This window comes from Peromyscus californicus, unplaced genomic scaffold (genome assembly GCF_007827085.1).
Source record: "Peromyscus californicus insignis strain IS unplaced genomic scaffold, ASM782708v3 Scaffold_7__1_contigs__length_154581171, whole genome shotgun sequence".
Lineage (NCBI taxonomy): Eukaryota > Metazoa > Chordata > Mammalia > Rodentia > Cricetidae > Peromyscus > Peromyscus californicus.
In genome coordinates, this window is record NW_026294595.1 from 152,675,844 (window position 1) to 152,692,974 (window position 17,131).

Genomic DNA, 17,131 nt, shown 5'->3' on the forward strand with positions numbered 1-17,131 from the left:
CCTCATCTCTAGGCTGCACCTAGACAAACTGGCCCTGGGTCAGAAAGAACTTCATTCTCGGCCATAGACTCCCTCTCCAGTGGCTGTCCTCCTTCCTTAGGCAGAGGAACCCTGTAGAGAGAGCAGCTAAGACAGGAGCTATAAAAGCTCCCCTTTTGCCACATACACACACCTCTGCTTGCTGGTGGTCACACAGGCATGTCTGTTTGTACATATGAAGTTGAGTGCCTAGAGGTGAGGACCGCTGGACATCCCTCTTAGAGGCTGTTCAGCCCAGCTCCCATCAGAGATACTCAGCCAGTAGCAAGTCTCCAGCATATGCTAGAGTTTAGAACCCGCTGCAGCCCCCACAGCCCAGGGGTTCAGTTGCTACAGTGGTTCTCTATTATCAGCCTGCTGTGGGGGAGCACCGATGTCACATTTGCTCTGCACTGGCCATTTGCCAGACAGTTTTAAGAACCTATGGGCAGGCTGGGTCTAGTTGAGCACACCTTCAATCCCAGCACTCAGGAGACCAAGGCAGTTGGATCTGTCTGAGTTTAAGGCCAAGCCTGGTATACATAGTGAGCTCTAAGACAATCAAGGCTGCAAAGTGAGGCCCTATCTCAAAAACTGAACAAACAACAAGAATGTCTCTATACATCTCCCCAGGAACACAGAAGCAGGCTCATGAGGGAAGCACCTGTGGTGAATACCAGCTGCTGGGCCTTTGTCATGGTAGTTAGTCTTTGTTTTGGGAGTTGAGGTGGGCAGAACTGGTAAGCTGCAAATGCTTTTGTGAAACATGTTTGGGTTCTACTTGGGCCATTTGAGAGAGTCCAGATATGTGTCCTCAACCACCCTGTGTCAAGATGCTTTTGCCTTCAGTCATGGCTCCTTGATGTAGCCTCCCATAGGTACAAGTCTAGGCACTGCTGTGTTTCATGCTATGAGGTTTACCTTGGGGCAGGGTCATTTCAAAGGAAGAGTTGAGTGTTAACAGCAGCAGCCCTCTCCTACATTCCCCACAGCCAGGCTGCGGAGGGACCATGACTCTCACAAGCCTTTCCCCTTGGCAGCTTCCCAGGAGAGCTGTCTCTCTTTTGTTTTAGTCTTCCTTTATTGCTTATTAACTTGTCTTGACATTTAAGTAGAAAGCTTTGTTGATGCTACAAAGGAAAGGAGAAATAAATTTCAGATGCATGCTAACTAAATAGCCTGCACTGGGAAGACTTCAAAGCACTGCTTTGCTCTCAGACAGTTTTTTGCTCTCAGAAAGGTCTGGTTTTGCCTGGTCATGGTCTTCTGGGTCACCCAAGTTCTGAGTTTCACTGCCTGTTTTTGGTGCTTTCACAGACATAATGAAGCCTACACGTGGACCAACCCCACCTGCTGTGTGCATAATGTTATCCTTGGGCAGCTGTGGATCGAACAGTATGGGATAGTGGAGATCCTGAATCACAGGTGACAGGCCCATCTGTGTATTTGGGATGGTGGTTCTGAGCCAAAGGCAACAGGCCAGGCTATGGCAAGACAAGACATGATGAACTGACTGACCTAAAGGGAGCTGTCTCTGTCTGCATTCCTTCTCTCTGGACTTCTAGCCCTTTATTCCTGTCCCTCAGCTTTTTCCTTCCTGTAATGGGGCCCCTAACATGGTGTCTGGTTAGATTTAGTTCTGTTTGGTATTGAAATAATCAGGAATGTCCCATGTTGACTGACTGGTTTTTCGTTACCATTGTTAATTTATTTAAAAATGTAAAGTGCAGCTAAGTATTGTCAGTGAAGGTGAAAAATGTAGTGACTATGCCCAAAAGGACCTAGGCTTACAGCTGGAAGCTTATGACTCATTGGCTTTGCATGTTAACACCTTAGTGAGAGATAATTTATAAATCATAAAAATCATCTATTTTCTAAATGGGCACTGAAGTGATATTTTAGTAAATTCCCCTAGTTGCGCAAACAATCACCCCAAGTCAGTTACAGAGCCTTTCCGTCAAGGAGCAAAGGCCTCTTGTGATGTTAACCATTACTCATGGCCTCCTTTCCTAGGTGGCCAAGTCCTTTTTCTCTTCCCCTGTAGCTTGTTTTACGTAAACTAATGCCTGTGTTTGTTCCCACAGAACTGGAGATAAGTGTATACTTCACTTCAAGCCATGTGGACTGTTTGGAAAGGAACTTCACAGAGTAGAAGGGTACATTCAAGACAAAAAGTAGGTCTACCCATTGATGCCCCCCCCTACCCCGTTTGTTTTGTTTTGTTTTTTGAGATGGTCTTACTGTGCAGCACAGGCTGGTACCAGTCTTAAAATTCTGCATCCACCTCCCAAATGCTGGATTACAGCCTGCATAACCTTGCTGGGTTCTAGTGCTAAAGTTTTACAAACAGAACTTAGATTTTTAGCACTTGACCGTGTGGGCACCCACTTACATATCAGGAAAGCACGCAGGCATTCACTGTTTATGTGCCTACATTTTCCACTCTAAACCAGGGCCTTGTGGAGATTTTTGTGTAGAAAAATGGCCAGTAGGGTTTTGACACATTTTCCAGATTTTTCTCCCTTTGGTAAAATTATGTTCTGGGTCTCAATTTTATTTATCACCAGCTCCCCTTCAGTAATATAATTCCAAGAGAGTCATTTTGTTCTCACTGCCTATTTCTAGGGAACCAGAAACTCGTCTATTCAAACCTGTATATTAATGTCAGATTTTAGATTAATGAGACAAGTTAGGACCTCACCTGTGCGCTGTAAAGGACACAGCCCTATCATGATCATAATGGTCACCAAGGGCACCCAGGCATTTTGGAGACTGGCCTGCCATGGTCTGAAGCAGACTGAGGATTCCAGCCAATGGGGGGAGAGTCTTGATTTGACCTGTTGGTTTTGCATCCTGGATCTAAGCATGCTTTTTCGTTTCGTTTCATTTCATTTCTTTTTTGTTTGTGTGGTGTATGTGTATATACATGTTTGTGCATATGTGTTGTGTACATGAACATGCAGGTGGAAGCCAGAGGTTAATATTAGATAGCTTCTCTGTTATTCTTTCTTATATTTTATTTTTAAGACTGGGTCTCACTGAACCTGGAGATCTCTGATTTGGCTTGACTCTCTGGCTAGCTGGCTCTGTATCTGCTTCCCAGTGAAGGAGTATTTAATAACCAGCTTTATGTGGGTTCTAAGGATCTGAATGTGGGTCCTTGTGTTTATGCAGCACGTTCTCACTGAACCTTCTCTATAGCACCAAGCATATTTTTTCGTTGCAGTTAGAGTTGCTTAAGGAGCTGGGCTGTGTTCCTGAGTTCACATCTATCAGCAATGCAAGCGCCTACACATATCCCTGTGTCCTCCCCCCCCCCCCCCCCCCAGACAGGGTTTCTCTGTGTAGCTTTGCGCCTCTCCTGGAACTCACTTGGTAGTCCAGGCTGGCCTCGAACTCACAGAGATCCGCCTGGCTCTGCCTCCCGAGTGCTGGGATTAAAGGTGTGCGCCACCACCGCCTGGCCCCTGTGTCCTCTTGATAGCGCTGTTCTGTCAGGGCAGCACTTCCCAAGGTTCATGTGGCCACCATGTACTCTTTCTTCCCAGACAGAGGAGAAAGGAAGAAGTCCATCCTAAATGGCTCTTATCCTTTTGGTGTGAGGCGGCGTCTGTGACAGAGCTGAGGGGCTTTTGGGGCTGAGACTAGATGAAGGAGCAGGTGACAACTAAGGAGAAAGCAAATACCATCACGTGACCTTGGAGGCATTGTGGGTGGATTTGATAGAAAAAGATTGGAAGGGCTCACAGTACATCAAAACCCACCCCAGCAAAGGGTCGGCACGTGTTTGTGCTTTTCCCCTTGTTTTCTAAGGCCCTGATAATGGTTTAGGCTTTTGTGTCTTCATTTTCTGTTTGGCATCAGGGATAGCCTACAGCATGAATGAGGTTCTGAAATACAAAGCTTCTTCCTCGTATCAATACCTGGAGGTATCCCAGAATGTAGACAAAATCTTGACAGAAGGGAGCACCAGGTCAGCATCAAGCTGCTGCACTGTAGATGACTGTTAATTGTTTTAAACTCCTTCGCTGCAGCAGGAAGAAGCTCTTTATAATTTATGGCAAGTGGACAGAATGCTTGTGGGGCATCGATCCTGTTTCATATGAGTCCTTTAAGAAGCATGAAAGGAGAAGTGACCACCCCAGGAAGGCCAAGATGGTGAGTGCCTGCTCCAGCTGACCCTGGTCAGGGTGGGGCCTGAGGTGAGTAAGCCCTCCCGAAGCACGGCTTTTGTGGCCTCAGCCAGGAGGTATATGTAGTACGTGGAATATGTCTGTCCAGGCAAAACTGTCCTCTGTCTGGGTCCTGGAATGGGGGCAGAGGTGAGTTTGACTTGATTTTGATTATGTTGTAGCTGCTTTTATAAGCTGGAAGCTTCCAAGGGGATGCTAGCCCTTTTATGTAGTTCTTTGTAATAAATCTCTCTTGTGTTGCCTGAGTTGGCTGAGACCTATTTAAGGAATCAAGTGCATTTCATTTCTCTTTTTCCAACTCTGAGTTCTCAGTAATATATTCAACAATCAGGAAGCCCTGACAAAGACTTTCCTCTAAGAATTTTGGAATGCTGGTGACTATGAATTATTCTTAAGCAAAATTAAAATTAAAAGTGATAGTTCAAGCCAGGTGGCACACGCCTTTAATCCCAGAACTCGGGAGGCAGAGGCAGGCAGATATCTGTGAGTTTGAGGACAGCCTGGTCTACAGAGCGAGTTCCGGGATAGCCAGGACTACACAGAGAAACCCTGTCTTGAAAAAAAAATTTCACCAGATGTGATAGTACACTGAGGAGGCAAACACAGGAGGATCTCTGTGAGTCCTAGGGCAGCCTAATCTACACAGCAAGTTCCAGACTGTTAAGGCAAGGACTACGTAGTGAGATCCTATCTAAAAACAAAAAAGAAAGAAAAGAAAAATCCCATTTAGAGTGTTGAATCTGCTGAGTGGTGTCCGGTGCCATTTTCACTAACTTTACCATTCTCTCGGATCATCTAGTGATGAGTTAGCTGTCTTGGTCCAGGTGGCTTTGCTGCTGGCAGGTGGAAGGACCCCAAGCTTCCATCCTATGTCCCTGGTGTTGTTCCTCAACAGCTGTGTCCTATTGCTGACTTTAAAGGCAAACAGCTGTGTCTCTTAAAATGAGATGGGCTTATGAGCTTGCCCAGGAGAACTGCTTTTGGTTGTACAACAGATGGCATCAGGAGGCCCTCTGTCTCAGATGATGTGTTATGTGTCCAGAAGGCAGGCAGGTACATGGCCAAGCATGTCTCTGAGAGGACAGTGTGTGTACCTGCTTCTATTTCAACCTGTTTCTCTTCTCTGTGAGAGAGTAGAAATCCAGCCTGGCACAGCTCTGCAGAAAGTAAAGCCTTGAAGAGGCAGGAGCCTGAGGCCTGATGGCATTACTAACAGGAGAGAGTTTAATTTTTCTCTCCTCAGTTAGAAAAGGCTTTGGCTTTGCACAGGGGCTTGGGAGCAAGTCTTCAAGTGCTTTGAGTACAGGGCTCCTGGCCAATGGCCATAGTGAGGTGTTTTGTGTTTCAGGATGACGGCCCTGAGAAAGCTAACAGTGATATACCTGACGATATGACGGACGATGTTCCTGTGGCTCAGGAGACTGTGCAAGTCATCCCTGGCAGTAAGCTTCTCTGGAGAATCAACAGCCGGCCCCCCAACTCAGCTCAGGTCTGTGTCATACACCTTAGCACCCCTCTCTGAGACCAGGCCTGTCTGCTGCAGATTAGTCCTGTTTGTACCATCCCAGGCAGACCCACAACTTTTCTACCTTGTTCTTGTATGTAGCCAACCAGCTGTTTCCAAGCAAACAGGGAGGCTCCAGCACATCCCCACAATCCTGAGAGCACTTACTCCCTGGAGCTGCATGTGACTCTAATGCCATGGTCCAGCCTGAGAGTGACTTCTGCTTGCTGTAGTGCCCATGTGGAACTTGGGGATTGTGTACAGAAATCCACCTAGCATTGATATCTTATCTTGATGCAGAACCCATGGCTGAGTCTGTATACCTGCAGCATTGGTGCTTCCATTCTCCATACTGTCAGTACTCTTCCAGGGGACCTGAGTTCAGTTCTCGGCACCCATGTCAAGCAGTTCACAGCTACCTGTAACTCCAGCTCCAAGGGAGTAACGCCTCTGGTCTCTGGGTGTGTTTGTACACACTCAGACATAGGTATAAACACATGCATGTAATTGAAAAATAAAAAGTAGGGCTGGAGAGATGGCTCAGAGGTTAAGAGCACTGATTGCTCTTCCAGAGGTCCCAAGTTCAATTCCCAACAACCACATGGTGGCTCACAGCCATCTAGAATGAGATCTGGTGCCCTCTTCTGGTATGAAGGCAAAACATGCAGACAGAACACTGTATACATAATAAATAAATATATCTTAAATTAATAATTAAATTAAATAAAAAAATAAAAAGTAGCCAGGTGTGGCAGTACATACCTTTTCATCCTAGCACTGGGAAGGCAGAGGCAGGTGGATCCTCTGGTAGTTTGAGGCCAGCCTGGTTTACAAAATGAGTTCCAGGACAACCAGAACTACATAGTGAGACCCTATCTCAAAAACCAAAATAAAGCCAGGCATGATGGCACATGCCTTTAGTCCCAGCACTCAGGAAGCAGAGACAGGTGGATCTCTGAGTTCAAGGCCAGCCTGGCCTACAGATTGAGTTCCAGAACAGCCAGGACTACACAAACACTGTCTCAACCCCCACCCCCTGCAAAAAACCAACCAAACAAAAACTAATAATATAAATTTTTTTAAAAAAGAAAAGGACTCCGGGGCTTGTGATGTAGCTTAGTGATGGAATGCCTGGCATGCACAAACAAGACCCTAAATTGTAGTAAACTTTTTCGTCGAACCTTCTTTGGATCACCAGCCCACAAATAATGACACAGAGACCTATTATGAAAGCATGTCCTTGTATTAATGTATGTTCTGCCACGTGGCGTTTACTTCTCCCCCACTCTGTATGTCCAACTTGCTCTGTATCTCACTGGCATCTCTTGCAAGCCTAGATTCTTCCCAGGTTTCTCTTTTTCCTCCGAAGTCCCACCTAACCTCGTCCTACCTAGCTTTTGGCCATTCAGCTCTTTACTAAACCAATCAGAAGGTGCCTTGGCAAAGACACTTCTTCACATTGTACAAAAAGATTATCTCACAACATTTCCCCCTTTGTGTCTAAATAAAAAGAAAAGATATTAACTCTAACACAGTGAAACTATGTACAATAAGAACAGTTATCACAGGGTTGGGGTTTTAGCTCAGTGGTAGAGCGCTTGAAGGCCCTGGGTTCGGTCCTCAGCTCCGGGGGGGAGTGGGGGGGGTGGGGAAGAACAGTTATCAAGTAAGAATTACATTCACAATGTCCAGTTCATTAGTACTTAGCAAATTCAGAGAAAATACTCTTTATTTTCTTTTTTTTTTTTTTTTTTTGGTTTTTCGAGACAGGGTTTCTCTGTGTAGTTTTGCGCCTTTCCTGGGACTCACTTGGTAGCCCAGGCTGGCCTCGAACTCACAGAGATCCGCCTGGCTCTGCCTCCCGAGTGCTGGGATTAAAGGTGTGCGCCACCACCGCCCGGCTTATTTTCTTATTTTATCTTGATGAATCCAACATTTTATTTTTAACCTAAACCACTTTCTATCATAACTAGTATTACTATCCTAAAAATATCTTTTCAGACCTTAAAACATTTTTTTAGACAAATAACTTAAGCTTTTATGTCTCTCAGCCTTATAAACTTCACATCTTGGGGGCTAGAAAGATGGCTCAGTGGTTAAGAGCACTCACTGGCTACTCTTCCAGAGGTCCTGAGTTCAATTCCCAGCAACCACATGGTGACTCACAACCATCTGTAATGAGATCTGGTGCCCTTTTCTGATGTCCCAGCATACATGCAGGCAGAACATTGTATACATAATAAATAAATAATCTTTAAAAAAAGAAATACTAATATTAAAAAAATAAACTTTACATCTTTTTATAAGTTTCTTTTCCGAATTTGGTAACAAAAACAGTATAACTAGCTAGTCTTCAACCCCATTAGACCCAAGAAAGATGAAATATTACCTGAATAAAATTATTTGGTAAATATTACTAAAACTATAGAAATGACAGAGACATCTGGCCACCTGAACCATCACCCAAGGTTCTTCTGCAACATTGGGGCATCCATTCGGTCTATAGGCCTAGACTATCTGACAGACTTTGCTCTAAACAGGAATTTTGAAGGACTCTCCTACCTTGCCTTGGCAAAGTTTGGCAGTCACTTCCTCTGTGTCCTGCTTGTCCATTTGGACAGCATCTGTCAGTTGAGGCAAAGACAGTTTCTTGACCAATGGATAGCTTTGCCACATAGAAAGCAAGGTTTATATGGAGGTTCTTTGATGGCCATCATCTTCTCTGAAGTAGATTGGTGCTGCCAGGAGCAGATGTCTCTCACTGTCATGAAAAGTCTTGTTATTAAAACATCTTAGGCCGGTGGTGGTGGTGGTGGTGCACGCCTTTAATCGCAGCACTCGGGAGGCAGAACCAGGCGGATCTCTGTGAGTTCGAGGCCAGCCTGGGCTACCAAGTGAGTTCCAGGAAAGGTGCAAAGCTACTCAGAGAAACCCTGTCTCGAAAAACCAAAAAAAAAAAAAAAGTAGATTCCATTATCTACCCTTTTATCCTATCATTCCTGTTTCCCCCTTTTTCTTTTCAGAACAAGATCCTTGAATCTAATCTTCTTTGTTCAGCTTTTTTCCTGACCATTACCAATAACAACTTGGAACCACCCACCCCACCTTTTGGGAATGTGGGTGTCATGTTCTCTAGACTGCTTCTTGTTGTCTGGGGGCAGTAGCATCTTTAGGGGACCCTGAGAAAATTGGGATAATGGTCCAGTCCTGTGAGAGCTAGCTGCATTATTTGTTGTCCAGTCTCTGTGTGATGGGAAAGTGTAGGGCTTATCTGAAGTCCTGGTGAGAGTAGTTTGTGAGGCTGGACCCTCTCAGCTAGCAACTTGGAAGACGTTCTGGATGCAGAAATCTGAGGAAACTGTAACAGAGACAATTACATTCTGAGAGGCTGGATCACCTGGGCTACTTGTCTTCATTGGTGTCTGGTCCTTTTGTTCTGAAAACACCCAAACTTTTAAAGGTAACATACATATCTGTGTTAACACAAGTATAGAATGTGTGGTGTGCACAAGTTAGCTAAAGATGATGCTCTGCTCTATGCCTGAGCAGGTGAAAGACATCTGTCAACTTTAGAAGTGTGTTTGGATGGCATAACAAAACTGTAATATAAATCTCCATCCATGCCATATGAAAAGATGACATATAATAATAAATCATGAGGACTCTGTAGATAACAAGATTTATCATGTCTCATCCAGTCTCAGAGCTGTTCTCATGTAGAGGGATCAGCACCTACCTCACCTGTCTTGTAGTTTTTCTTAGTTTCTTTCTTCATGTCTATGGCCAAGATTTTCAGGAGGTCTCCCCTGATCAAATCTGATCTTCATTACTTTTGAAGAAATCCATAACTTTTTGTTTCCTGTGGAAACAAAGGCATAACCTCTCCCCCATCACAGCAAATTTTCAGGCTTCCATTCTAAAGTTAAGGCATCCTTAAAATATATAGACTGGTTTAATTCAGCATGTGTTTTCATAATCTTAGTATCTCAAGCAACATTTGCCCTTCGCTCATCAGCATTCAAAACATTCTAAGTCACAAAACCATACAGGATCCAGATGCCCTGTGTATTTCCCATCCTTACACGGCTTATTTTTTTATATTTGTTTACTCTTTCTTTAAAGATTTTATTTTTGAACCATTTTTTTTTCTATGACTGTCTATACCCATTTTCTTTTCTCTCTTTAGCATCTAAGCACATTTTCAAGCATACTACACCTGTTCAGAGGCTTTCTTGGCCTGGACCTGGCTCTCTGTGTACCTGTAGCCTCCTCTGACTGCATGAGCCAAATCTTTTTAATTTATTTATTTTTATTTTATGTGATTTGATGTTTTGCCTGCATGTATGTCTGTGTGAGGGTGTCAGATCTTGGAGTTACACACAGTTGTTAGAGCCAAATCTTAACCTGCTGTCCCAGCTGCCATGAGGCTCTGCTTAGCACATGGCGGCTGGCTCTGCCCACCCTCGAGTCAGTGATAGCCCAGCCTCATGTGTTTAGACCCCAGCAGGGAGCCACATTTACCTGCCCCAGCTTTGGGAAGTTTTTGAGCCTGCACAGCAGGCATTTCTATTTCTACCCACCAGGGAGCCAGCTGCTCTATGCTTGAATATACCTGCTCAACGCTGGACGCCAAACCTAGTAGGCTTTTTAATTGGACCTTCGTTGAACCACCAGCCCACAAATAATGACATGGAGACTTACTAATTATGAAAGTTTGGCTTTTAGCCTAGGCTTGTTCCCAACTAGCTCTTATAACTTAAATTAAGCTGTTTGTATTAACATATGTTCTGCCACATGGCTTTTACCTCTCTCCCACTCTGTATGTCCTACTTGTTCCGCATCTAGCTGGTATCTCTCACATGCCTAGATTCTTCCCAGGTTCCTCTCTTTCCCCGGAAGTCCTGTCTAACCTCTTCCTCCCTAACTATTGGTCATTCAGCTTTTTATTAAACCAGTCAGAAGGCACCTTGGCAAAGTCATCTTCACAGTGTACAAAAAGATTATCCCACAACAGCCCTAAATTCTGTCCCTAGCAATATAGCAACAACATTTTTTGGGCCAGTGACATGGCTCAGTGGGTAAGAGTTGCTACCATACCTGACAACTTCAGTTTGATCCTTGGTTCACATAGTAGATGGAAGGAATCAGCTGATCTACACATATGCACCCACATACACACACAGAATAAATTAATATAAATAGAACGAAGTGGCCTATTTACTTGTAAATATGTTGCCTTACTCTATCAGTTTACTGCTGTGATAAAACACTGACCAAAATCAATGTGGGGAGGAAAGGCTTACACTTCCAGATAACGATCCGTTACTGAGGGAAACCTAAGCAGGAGCTCAAGCAGGGCAGGCAGAAACTAAAGCAGAGGTCATGGGAGAGTGCTGCTGACTGACTTCTTCCCTGGGTTTATGTTCAGCTACTTTTCTTACACCTTCCAGGACCAGGAGTGGGTCACACATCAATAATTATTCAAGAAAATGCCCACGGACTTGTCTACAGGGCATCCTAAGGAGGCATTTTCTCAATTGAGGGTCCCTTTTCCCAGATGACTCTAGCTTGTGTCAAAGCTGCCAACATAAACAACCACAAACAACTCCTGCACAGCATAGTCACTGTACACTGTTCCTGTCAGAGAGCATGAGAAGTATTCTGCCTGAGTATCTTTAGAAAAATAAAGCCTATGTGTTGTTGAGGAAAATTTCTTTTAAGATGGAACTCTTCTTCCTTTTTGGTTCAGTGTGCTGGTTTAGTCCTTCATGCCTACCAGGGTTTGTGGATCTGGGGTGGTGGAAACGGCCATGGAAAGGCAGAGTGCACCCTTATGGGAGCTACCACCTCTAAGGTACTGGGTAAGCTGGTTCCAGAGCAGGCAGGCTGTGGTAATGGAGCAGGGTTCTAAAGAGAATCAGGTGTGAGCCGTGGCCACCTGAGGATCATGTCCTCATAGACCCCAGGTGCTGTGGTGGTCAAACTTCAGGGATCCTGGCAGTATCTGCTGTTGTTTTGAGTGACGTAAGTATCCTGGAAATCATTCAAGCAGGGGTGATCAGAGAAAATTTAACATTCCCTGTGGCCCTTGAGCCACATGATCTTAGATGATGACAAGAAAGAGAAGAGAAGGCTAATAGGAAGATGAGTGGAGTCAAGGCCTGGAAAAGCTACAAAGCAATCTGAGGGATGCTATGTGCACAGCACAAGGCAGTCCTGTCTCAGGTGCACAGAGCTTGAGATTTCTCCCAAGCATTCAACAGACAGTGACTGAACAGATGGACACCTCAGAAGTCAGGATAAACATCTTTGCTATTTGAATAGGACACGGTTGCCCTTCTCTTGAGCGGGTGAAACCTGACTGTTTATCGTGGGTTTAGGGTACCCACGGATCAGGCCAGAACAGATGCATGATTCTCTTGCAGCTACTGTAACAGTGCTTGTTGGTTTCTCCCGCAGATGTACAACTTCACCAGCTTCACTGTGAGTCTCAATGAGTTAGAGTCAGGCATGGAGAAGACCCTGCCACGCACAGACTGCCGCCTCCGCCCTGACATCCGAGGCATGGAGAATGGCAACATGGGTAACTGCTGGGTCCTCCCCAAAGGGCTTGTGTGGGTGAACTTAGGCTTTCTCTGTGAGAAGGATGCCCAGACCAGTCATCTAGACTAACAAACAGGGTGTTGCCCTCCAAGGACAGTACTTTACAAAGCAATGAAAGGTGGTGCACAGTTTTAACTTCAGCTTGCCACAGACCAGACCTTTGTAAAATGTTAAAATTAAATTGAAAATGTGTTAGCCAGGTGTGGTGACACACACCTGTTATATCCCAGTACCTGGGAGGATGAGGCAGGAGGATTAATAAAAATTAATAATAAGGCCAGACTGAGCTACCTAGTAAAACCTTATCTCAAAATAGCAATGACAGAAAAGAAAATGATTGAAAAAAATGAACAAAATACAAATCCCAATACTTTATTATTTATTTAATTCAGTGGATTAAAGTTACATTTCAAAAGCTGGGTGCAGCTCAGAGGTAGAGTGCATTTCAGGACTGACTTCATGCAAAGTTCATATGAGCAGAGCCATTGCCCTGGTCCGTCTCATTCTGACCCAAGACTAGGCAGTCACACTACAAATGAGCACTGTGCATAGGTTTTCAGTATGATAGCTTGCTTCTGGCTTACAAGGCAAGATTGAATACCAACAAAGCTTTCTGCTGGGAATGCCTATCATTATGATCCTAGGCTACATTGAAGTAACAAATGAGTACAGAAGAAATCCATCTGGTGAAAGTCATGCCTGGGGATGGGGAGAAAGGCCTGAATGTCTGGAGGGCCACTCTCCATCCTGATCTGTGCTGGCCAGGTGGCACTCCTCCCTCAATATTCACTCTTTGCCCTCCATCAGAAGCCAGAGTTTATCCTGCAAGGTGAAGGTTCAGTAGACTTGTCTTTTAATAGCAAATAGATTTGGGATTCTTATACTTGGGGGTTCTGTGAGCTCACTGTTCCAGATACTTGCTTTCCTACTTGGACTTCAGGTGCTAATAAACTGCCCGGCATATCACAGACCACACTTGGAGTAATGCTCTCTGTGGTCCGCTGTAATGCCTCCCACTGTGCTTGTCCTGGAGAAGTGCCCCTCACTCATCCAGGCAGGAACAACTCACTTGATCTACTAGAGCCAAAGTTCACTTCCCACACGTTCTAAGTGGGACTGATCCTTTAGGGGTCAGGATGGGGTCTGGCCTCTCTGACAGAACCGGAGGCTTAAAGTGCTTGCTGCCTTGCTTGGACCTAGATCTGGCCAGCCAGGAGAAGGAGCGACTAGAGGAAAAGCAGAGAGAGGCCCGAAAAGAACGTGCCAAAGAGGAAGCAGAGTGGCGGACCAGGTGAGTTTGAACAGTGAAGCCTTACACACCTGGGCAGTGAGGAAGCCACACCCACATCATAGGCACTACCCTATTACTCACTCTTTCCTGTCCAGCCTTTATGGCTAAGTAGCAGCAATCTGTGGGTCCCACAGTGCTTATGACTGAACCATGCATTAAAGGCCAGTGTCCCTGGTTATATATTTTGCTTAAAACCATTTGGCTGTCACAGGACACTAGTCACCTCACTCCCAGGCCTTGCTGCCGTGCTTCACAGTGTATTTGACCCAAAATGGTTTTCTTAAATATGGCCAGTTTAAAGACAAAATATAGCCTGAACCCAGCTGTTCATTTAAACAAGTGAGAGTTTTGATGTTGTCCCCACATTTATACCTTGTGGTAAGGTAACACACACACACACACACACACACACACACACACACACACAGATCACTTCCCCCATGCAATGTGGTGCCAGGCTGAAGCCTGGTGTCCTGCTGCCAGCCTGCTGTGGCATCAGGAAAACCTCTGTTGTGGGTGTGAAGATGCAGCCCTGAGTTGAGCCCTCTGCCAACATGGGGGGCATCCAGAGAATGTGTTGTGATTCATGGGCCTGTACCAGCTGCCAGGAGCTTTAGCCCTACTTCTGACTCAGATTTCTTACATTGGTTGTATTTTTTCTTCAGTAGTCAAAGTACTATAATAATTAAGCATAAGCAAGATATGTACCTGTATAAGTGCACATAAATATTTTTAGTCTTTTGTAAAAATCTTTGGATGTTTAAACAGTTCAGTTCTTACAAGACTGGTTGTTTTCATCATTTTTTTTTAATTTTTATTTTTATTTTGCAATACAATTCAGTTCTACATATCAGCCACGGATTCCCTTGTTCTCCCCCCTCCGGCCCCCCTCACCTTCCCCCCAGGCCACCCCCCATTCCTACCTCCTCCAGGGCAAAGCCTCCCCCGCGGACTGAGATCAACCTGGTAGACTCAGTCCAGGCAGGTCCAGTCCCCTCCTCCTAGGCCGAGCCAAGCGATCCTGCATAGGCCCCAGGTTTCAAACAGCCAACTCATGTCCTGTGCTCATCATTTCTTTTTAAGATGAGTTTCACTGTTGTCAGTCTTGAACTCCAGCAGCTCCAAATTTCAGGCTCCAGAGTAGCTATGGACCTGGGTAGCTGAGAGAACATTCCTTGTGCTATTTATTTCTAGGTCATATTAACATGGGGCTGGGGTTTTGAAACCAGTTTTTCTTCAGTCTTTTCCTTATCCCTTCTCTACTGTGCTGAAGATGGAACCCAGAGCTTTATGTGTATGGCAGACACTCGACCATTTCACCACTGTGCCAGCCTCTGTGAGCCCTTATTGACGCATGGGCTTCTGATTTAGTACTGTGCCTTTAATGTCCATGGTTTTGGAATTTGTCCCTGTTCTAGAGGAAAAGTGTTGAAAGTGATCTTCCTTCATTGGCCTTTTAAAGTATTAAAGAACATAAGCCAGGTGTAGGTACTTGCATCTCTACTTCTAACATTCTGGAAGCTGAGGCAGGAGGATCTTGAGTTTGAGGCCAGCCTGAGTTCCAGGCAAGCCTGAGCTACATAATAAGACACTGTCTCAAAAAATAAGTATTAAAAATAGGGAACTCAAGCCAGGCAGCGCTCTCCTTTATTCCCAACACTCGGGAGGCAGAGGCAGGCGGATCTCTGTGAGTTCGAGGCCAGCCTGGTCTACAGAGTGAGTTCCAGGACAGCCAGGGCTACACAGAGAAACCCTGTCTCGAAAAAAACAGAAGCAGGCAAGCAAACAAACCATCCGTTGTGAAAATGACAGTATTTTCATAGAGGATGATTACTTCTGCTTTTTTTCTTTATGGTACTAGGGATGAAGTTCAGGGCTTTCTTTGCACATGGCCAGCTGTAACACCAGCCCATCACTTCCTGGTGCACTCCTGGTGACCTTAGTTGCTTCTATTTGATGGAGTACAGCTGCAGGGGTGCAGACTGAACCTGTGAGGTTCAACTGCATGGGCACCATCTCCATGCACACAGGAGACTGGCCTATGAAAGTAGCCCTGTGGAGAATTGGGTGTTGGCTAAAGCCTTGAGGTTTGTTGAGAAATAGACAGTGATGTGGTGGAGATGTGGGTGAGCACAGCCACGTGGAGGCTGGTCGGCCACTGTCAGTTGCCTCAGACTGCATTTCTCCAGTAGCACACACTGCTGTGAGAAGACGGACTTAGAAGGACCCTGCCATCTGCTGACCACCTTCTTTGTCTTCTGCAGGTGGTTCTATCCAGGCGATAACCCCTACACAGGGACTCCTGACTGGTTGTATGCAGGGGATTACTTTGAGCGTAATTTCTCAGACTGCCCAGACATCTACTAAGTAAGGCCTGGGAGCCCAGGAGGAGGCCTGGGAGCTTGGACTCCTTGAGTGGTACTCTGAACTTCACAGTGGCAGACACCAGCTTCTCCAGCCATGATCGTGGAGATGGCCTCGGACCTGATGGAGGACTTCTGCCCAGCACTCTACTATGTCACAGCCCCTTCATGAAGCTCCACTTGGGTCTTCACATTCACTGAGGCCTCAGAAGTCCCCAGTCCTTTTCACACCTGACAGAAGTGCACAAGGCCAGCTGAGCTGGCAGCACACTGTTAGAAATGTAACAAGGAAGACCCAGCAGGGCCTCTGTGCTCCTCAAGGCTGTGGGGTGGGTTTCTGGAAGAGTTTCAACCAGACCCAAAGAAGGAGAGAAATATGGACCTTGAAAGTAACCTGTAGGCCAGGGTCCACTTCCTTGTGGAGGGCACCCATGGAATGAAGTGACAAGTTGCCAGATTCTGTATTTTCTACCAGTCTGAATAAGGTAAAGATTACTGTAGAAAATATTTAAATTGAAACTACTTGAATGTTCTGCTGAAGAGTAGCAAACACATTAATCACCACTGTGTACTGTCCAAAAAGTGTCCCTGTGACAAGCCAGAGTGGCAGGAACACTGTGACTTGGATGAGAAATCCCCAGGGCTGCTCCCAGCCTACCAGGAGGCCCTGCCTCTGGCCACAGCACTCCCACAGCTTCACTGTCACTGTGGACCACTCCGTCTTTGAGGGGTCATTTCTTCACTCCCCTCGCCTGTGTACTCCCTCCCTGCCCCCTGCAGTCTTGTGTTTGGTTTCCCCGGCATGCATGTTCCAGTCCAGGCAAGCCCCATCCAGCTGTGTGCAGTGGGAGAGGTCAGAAGCAGGATCTACTTACCTGGTGTCACTAAGATTGTTTAAACACAAGTAGGTGTGTCCATCTCTGCATTCCTGACAAGTGATGGACTTTATGTAGAAATGGTGACACCAGGGATCACAGTGGAGCTCTTTGCATCAAAGACAATCTGCTGTGTGCACATACCTGTGCTCTGGAACACATGCACACATGTGTATTCATATAGAGTGTGAGTCACTACATCAGACACTTCTGAATGAGAAGGCATTCTTACTGTGTCCAGGCTTCCAAACCGCCTCTGTCATTAAAACACTTTGAAAAATCAA

At 45.5% G+C, this 17,131-nt stretch overlaps 1 protein-coding gene across 10 annotated transcripts in view; it reads left to right on the top strand.

Annotated features, from left to right (window-relative positions):
• Osbpl2 (oxysterol binding protein like 2) overlaps window positions 1-17,131 on the top strand; it is a 51,814-nt gene extending 34,683 nt beyond the window's left edge. For 8 of the 10 annotated variants that reach the window (XM_052725423.1, XM_052725422.1, XM_052725426.1 and 5 more), the window contains 7 exons: window positions 1,336-1,443; window positions 2,103-2,192; window positions 4,053-4,176; window positions 5,560-5,700; window positions 12,175-12,298; window positions 13,519-13,609; window positions 15,874-17,131. In XM_052725423.1, coding sequence (XP_052581383.1) covers window positions 1,336-1,443; window positions 2,103-2,192; window positions 4,053-4,176; window positions 5,560-5,700; window positions 12,175-12,298; window positions 13,519-13,609; window positions 15,874-15,976 — 781 coding nt within the window. In that variant the 3' untranslated portion in view covers window positions 15,977-17,131. The remainder of the gene's footprint in view (window positions 1-1,335; window positions 1,444-2,102; window positions 2,193-4,052; window positions 4,177-5,559; window positions 5,701-12,174; window positions 12,299-13,518; window positions 13,610-15,873) is intronic. The other 2 variants (XM_052725428.1, XM_052725429.1) reach the window with 2 other exon arrangements.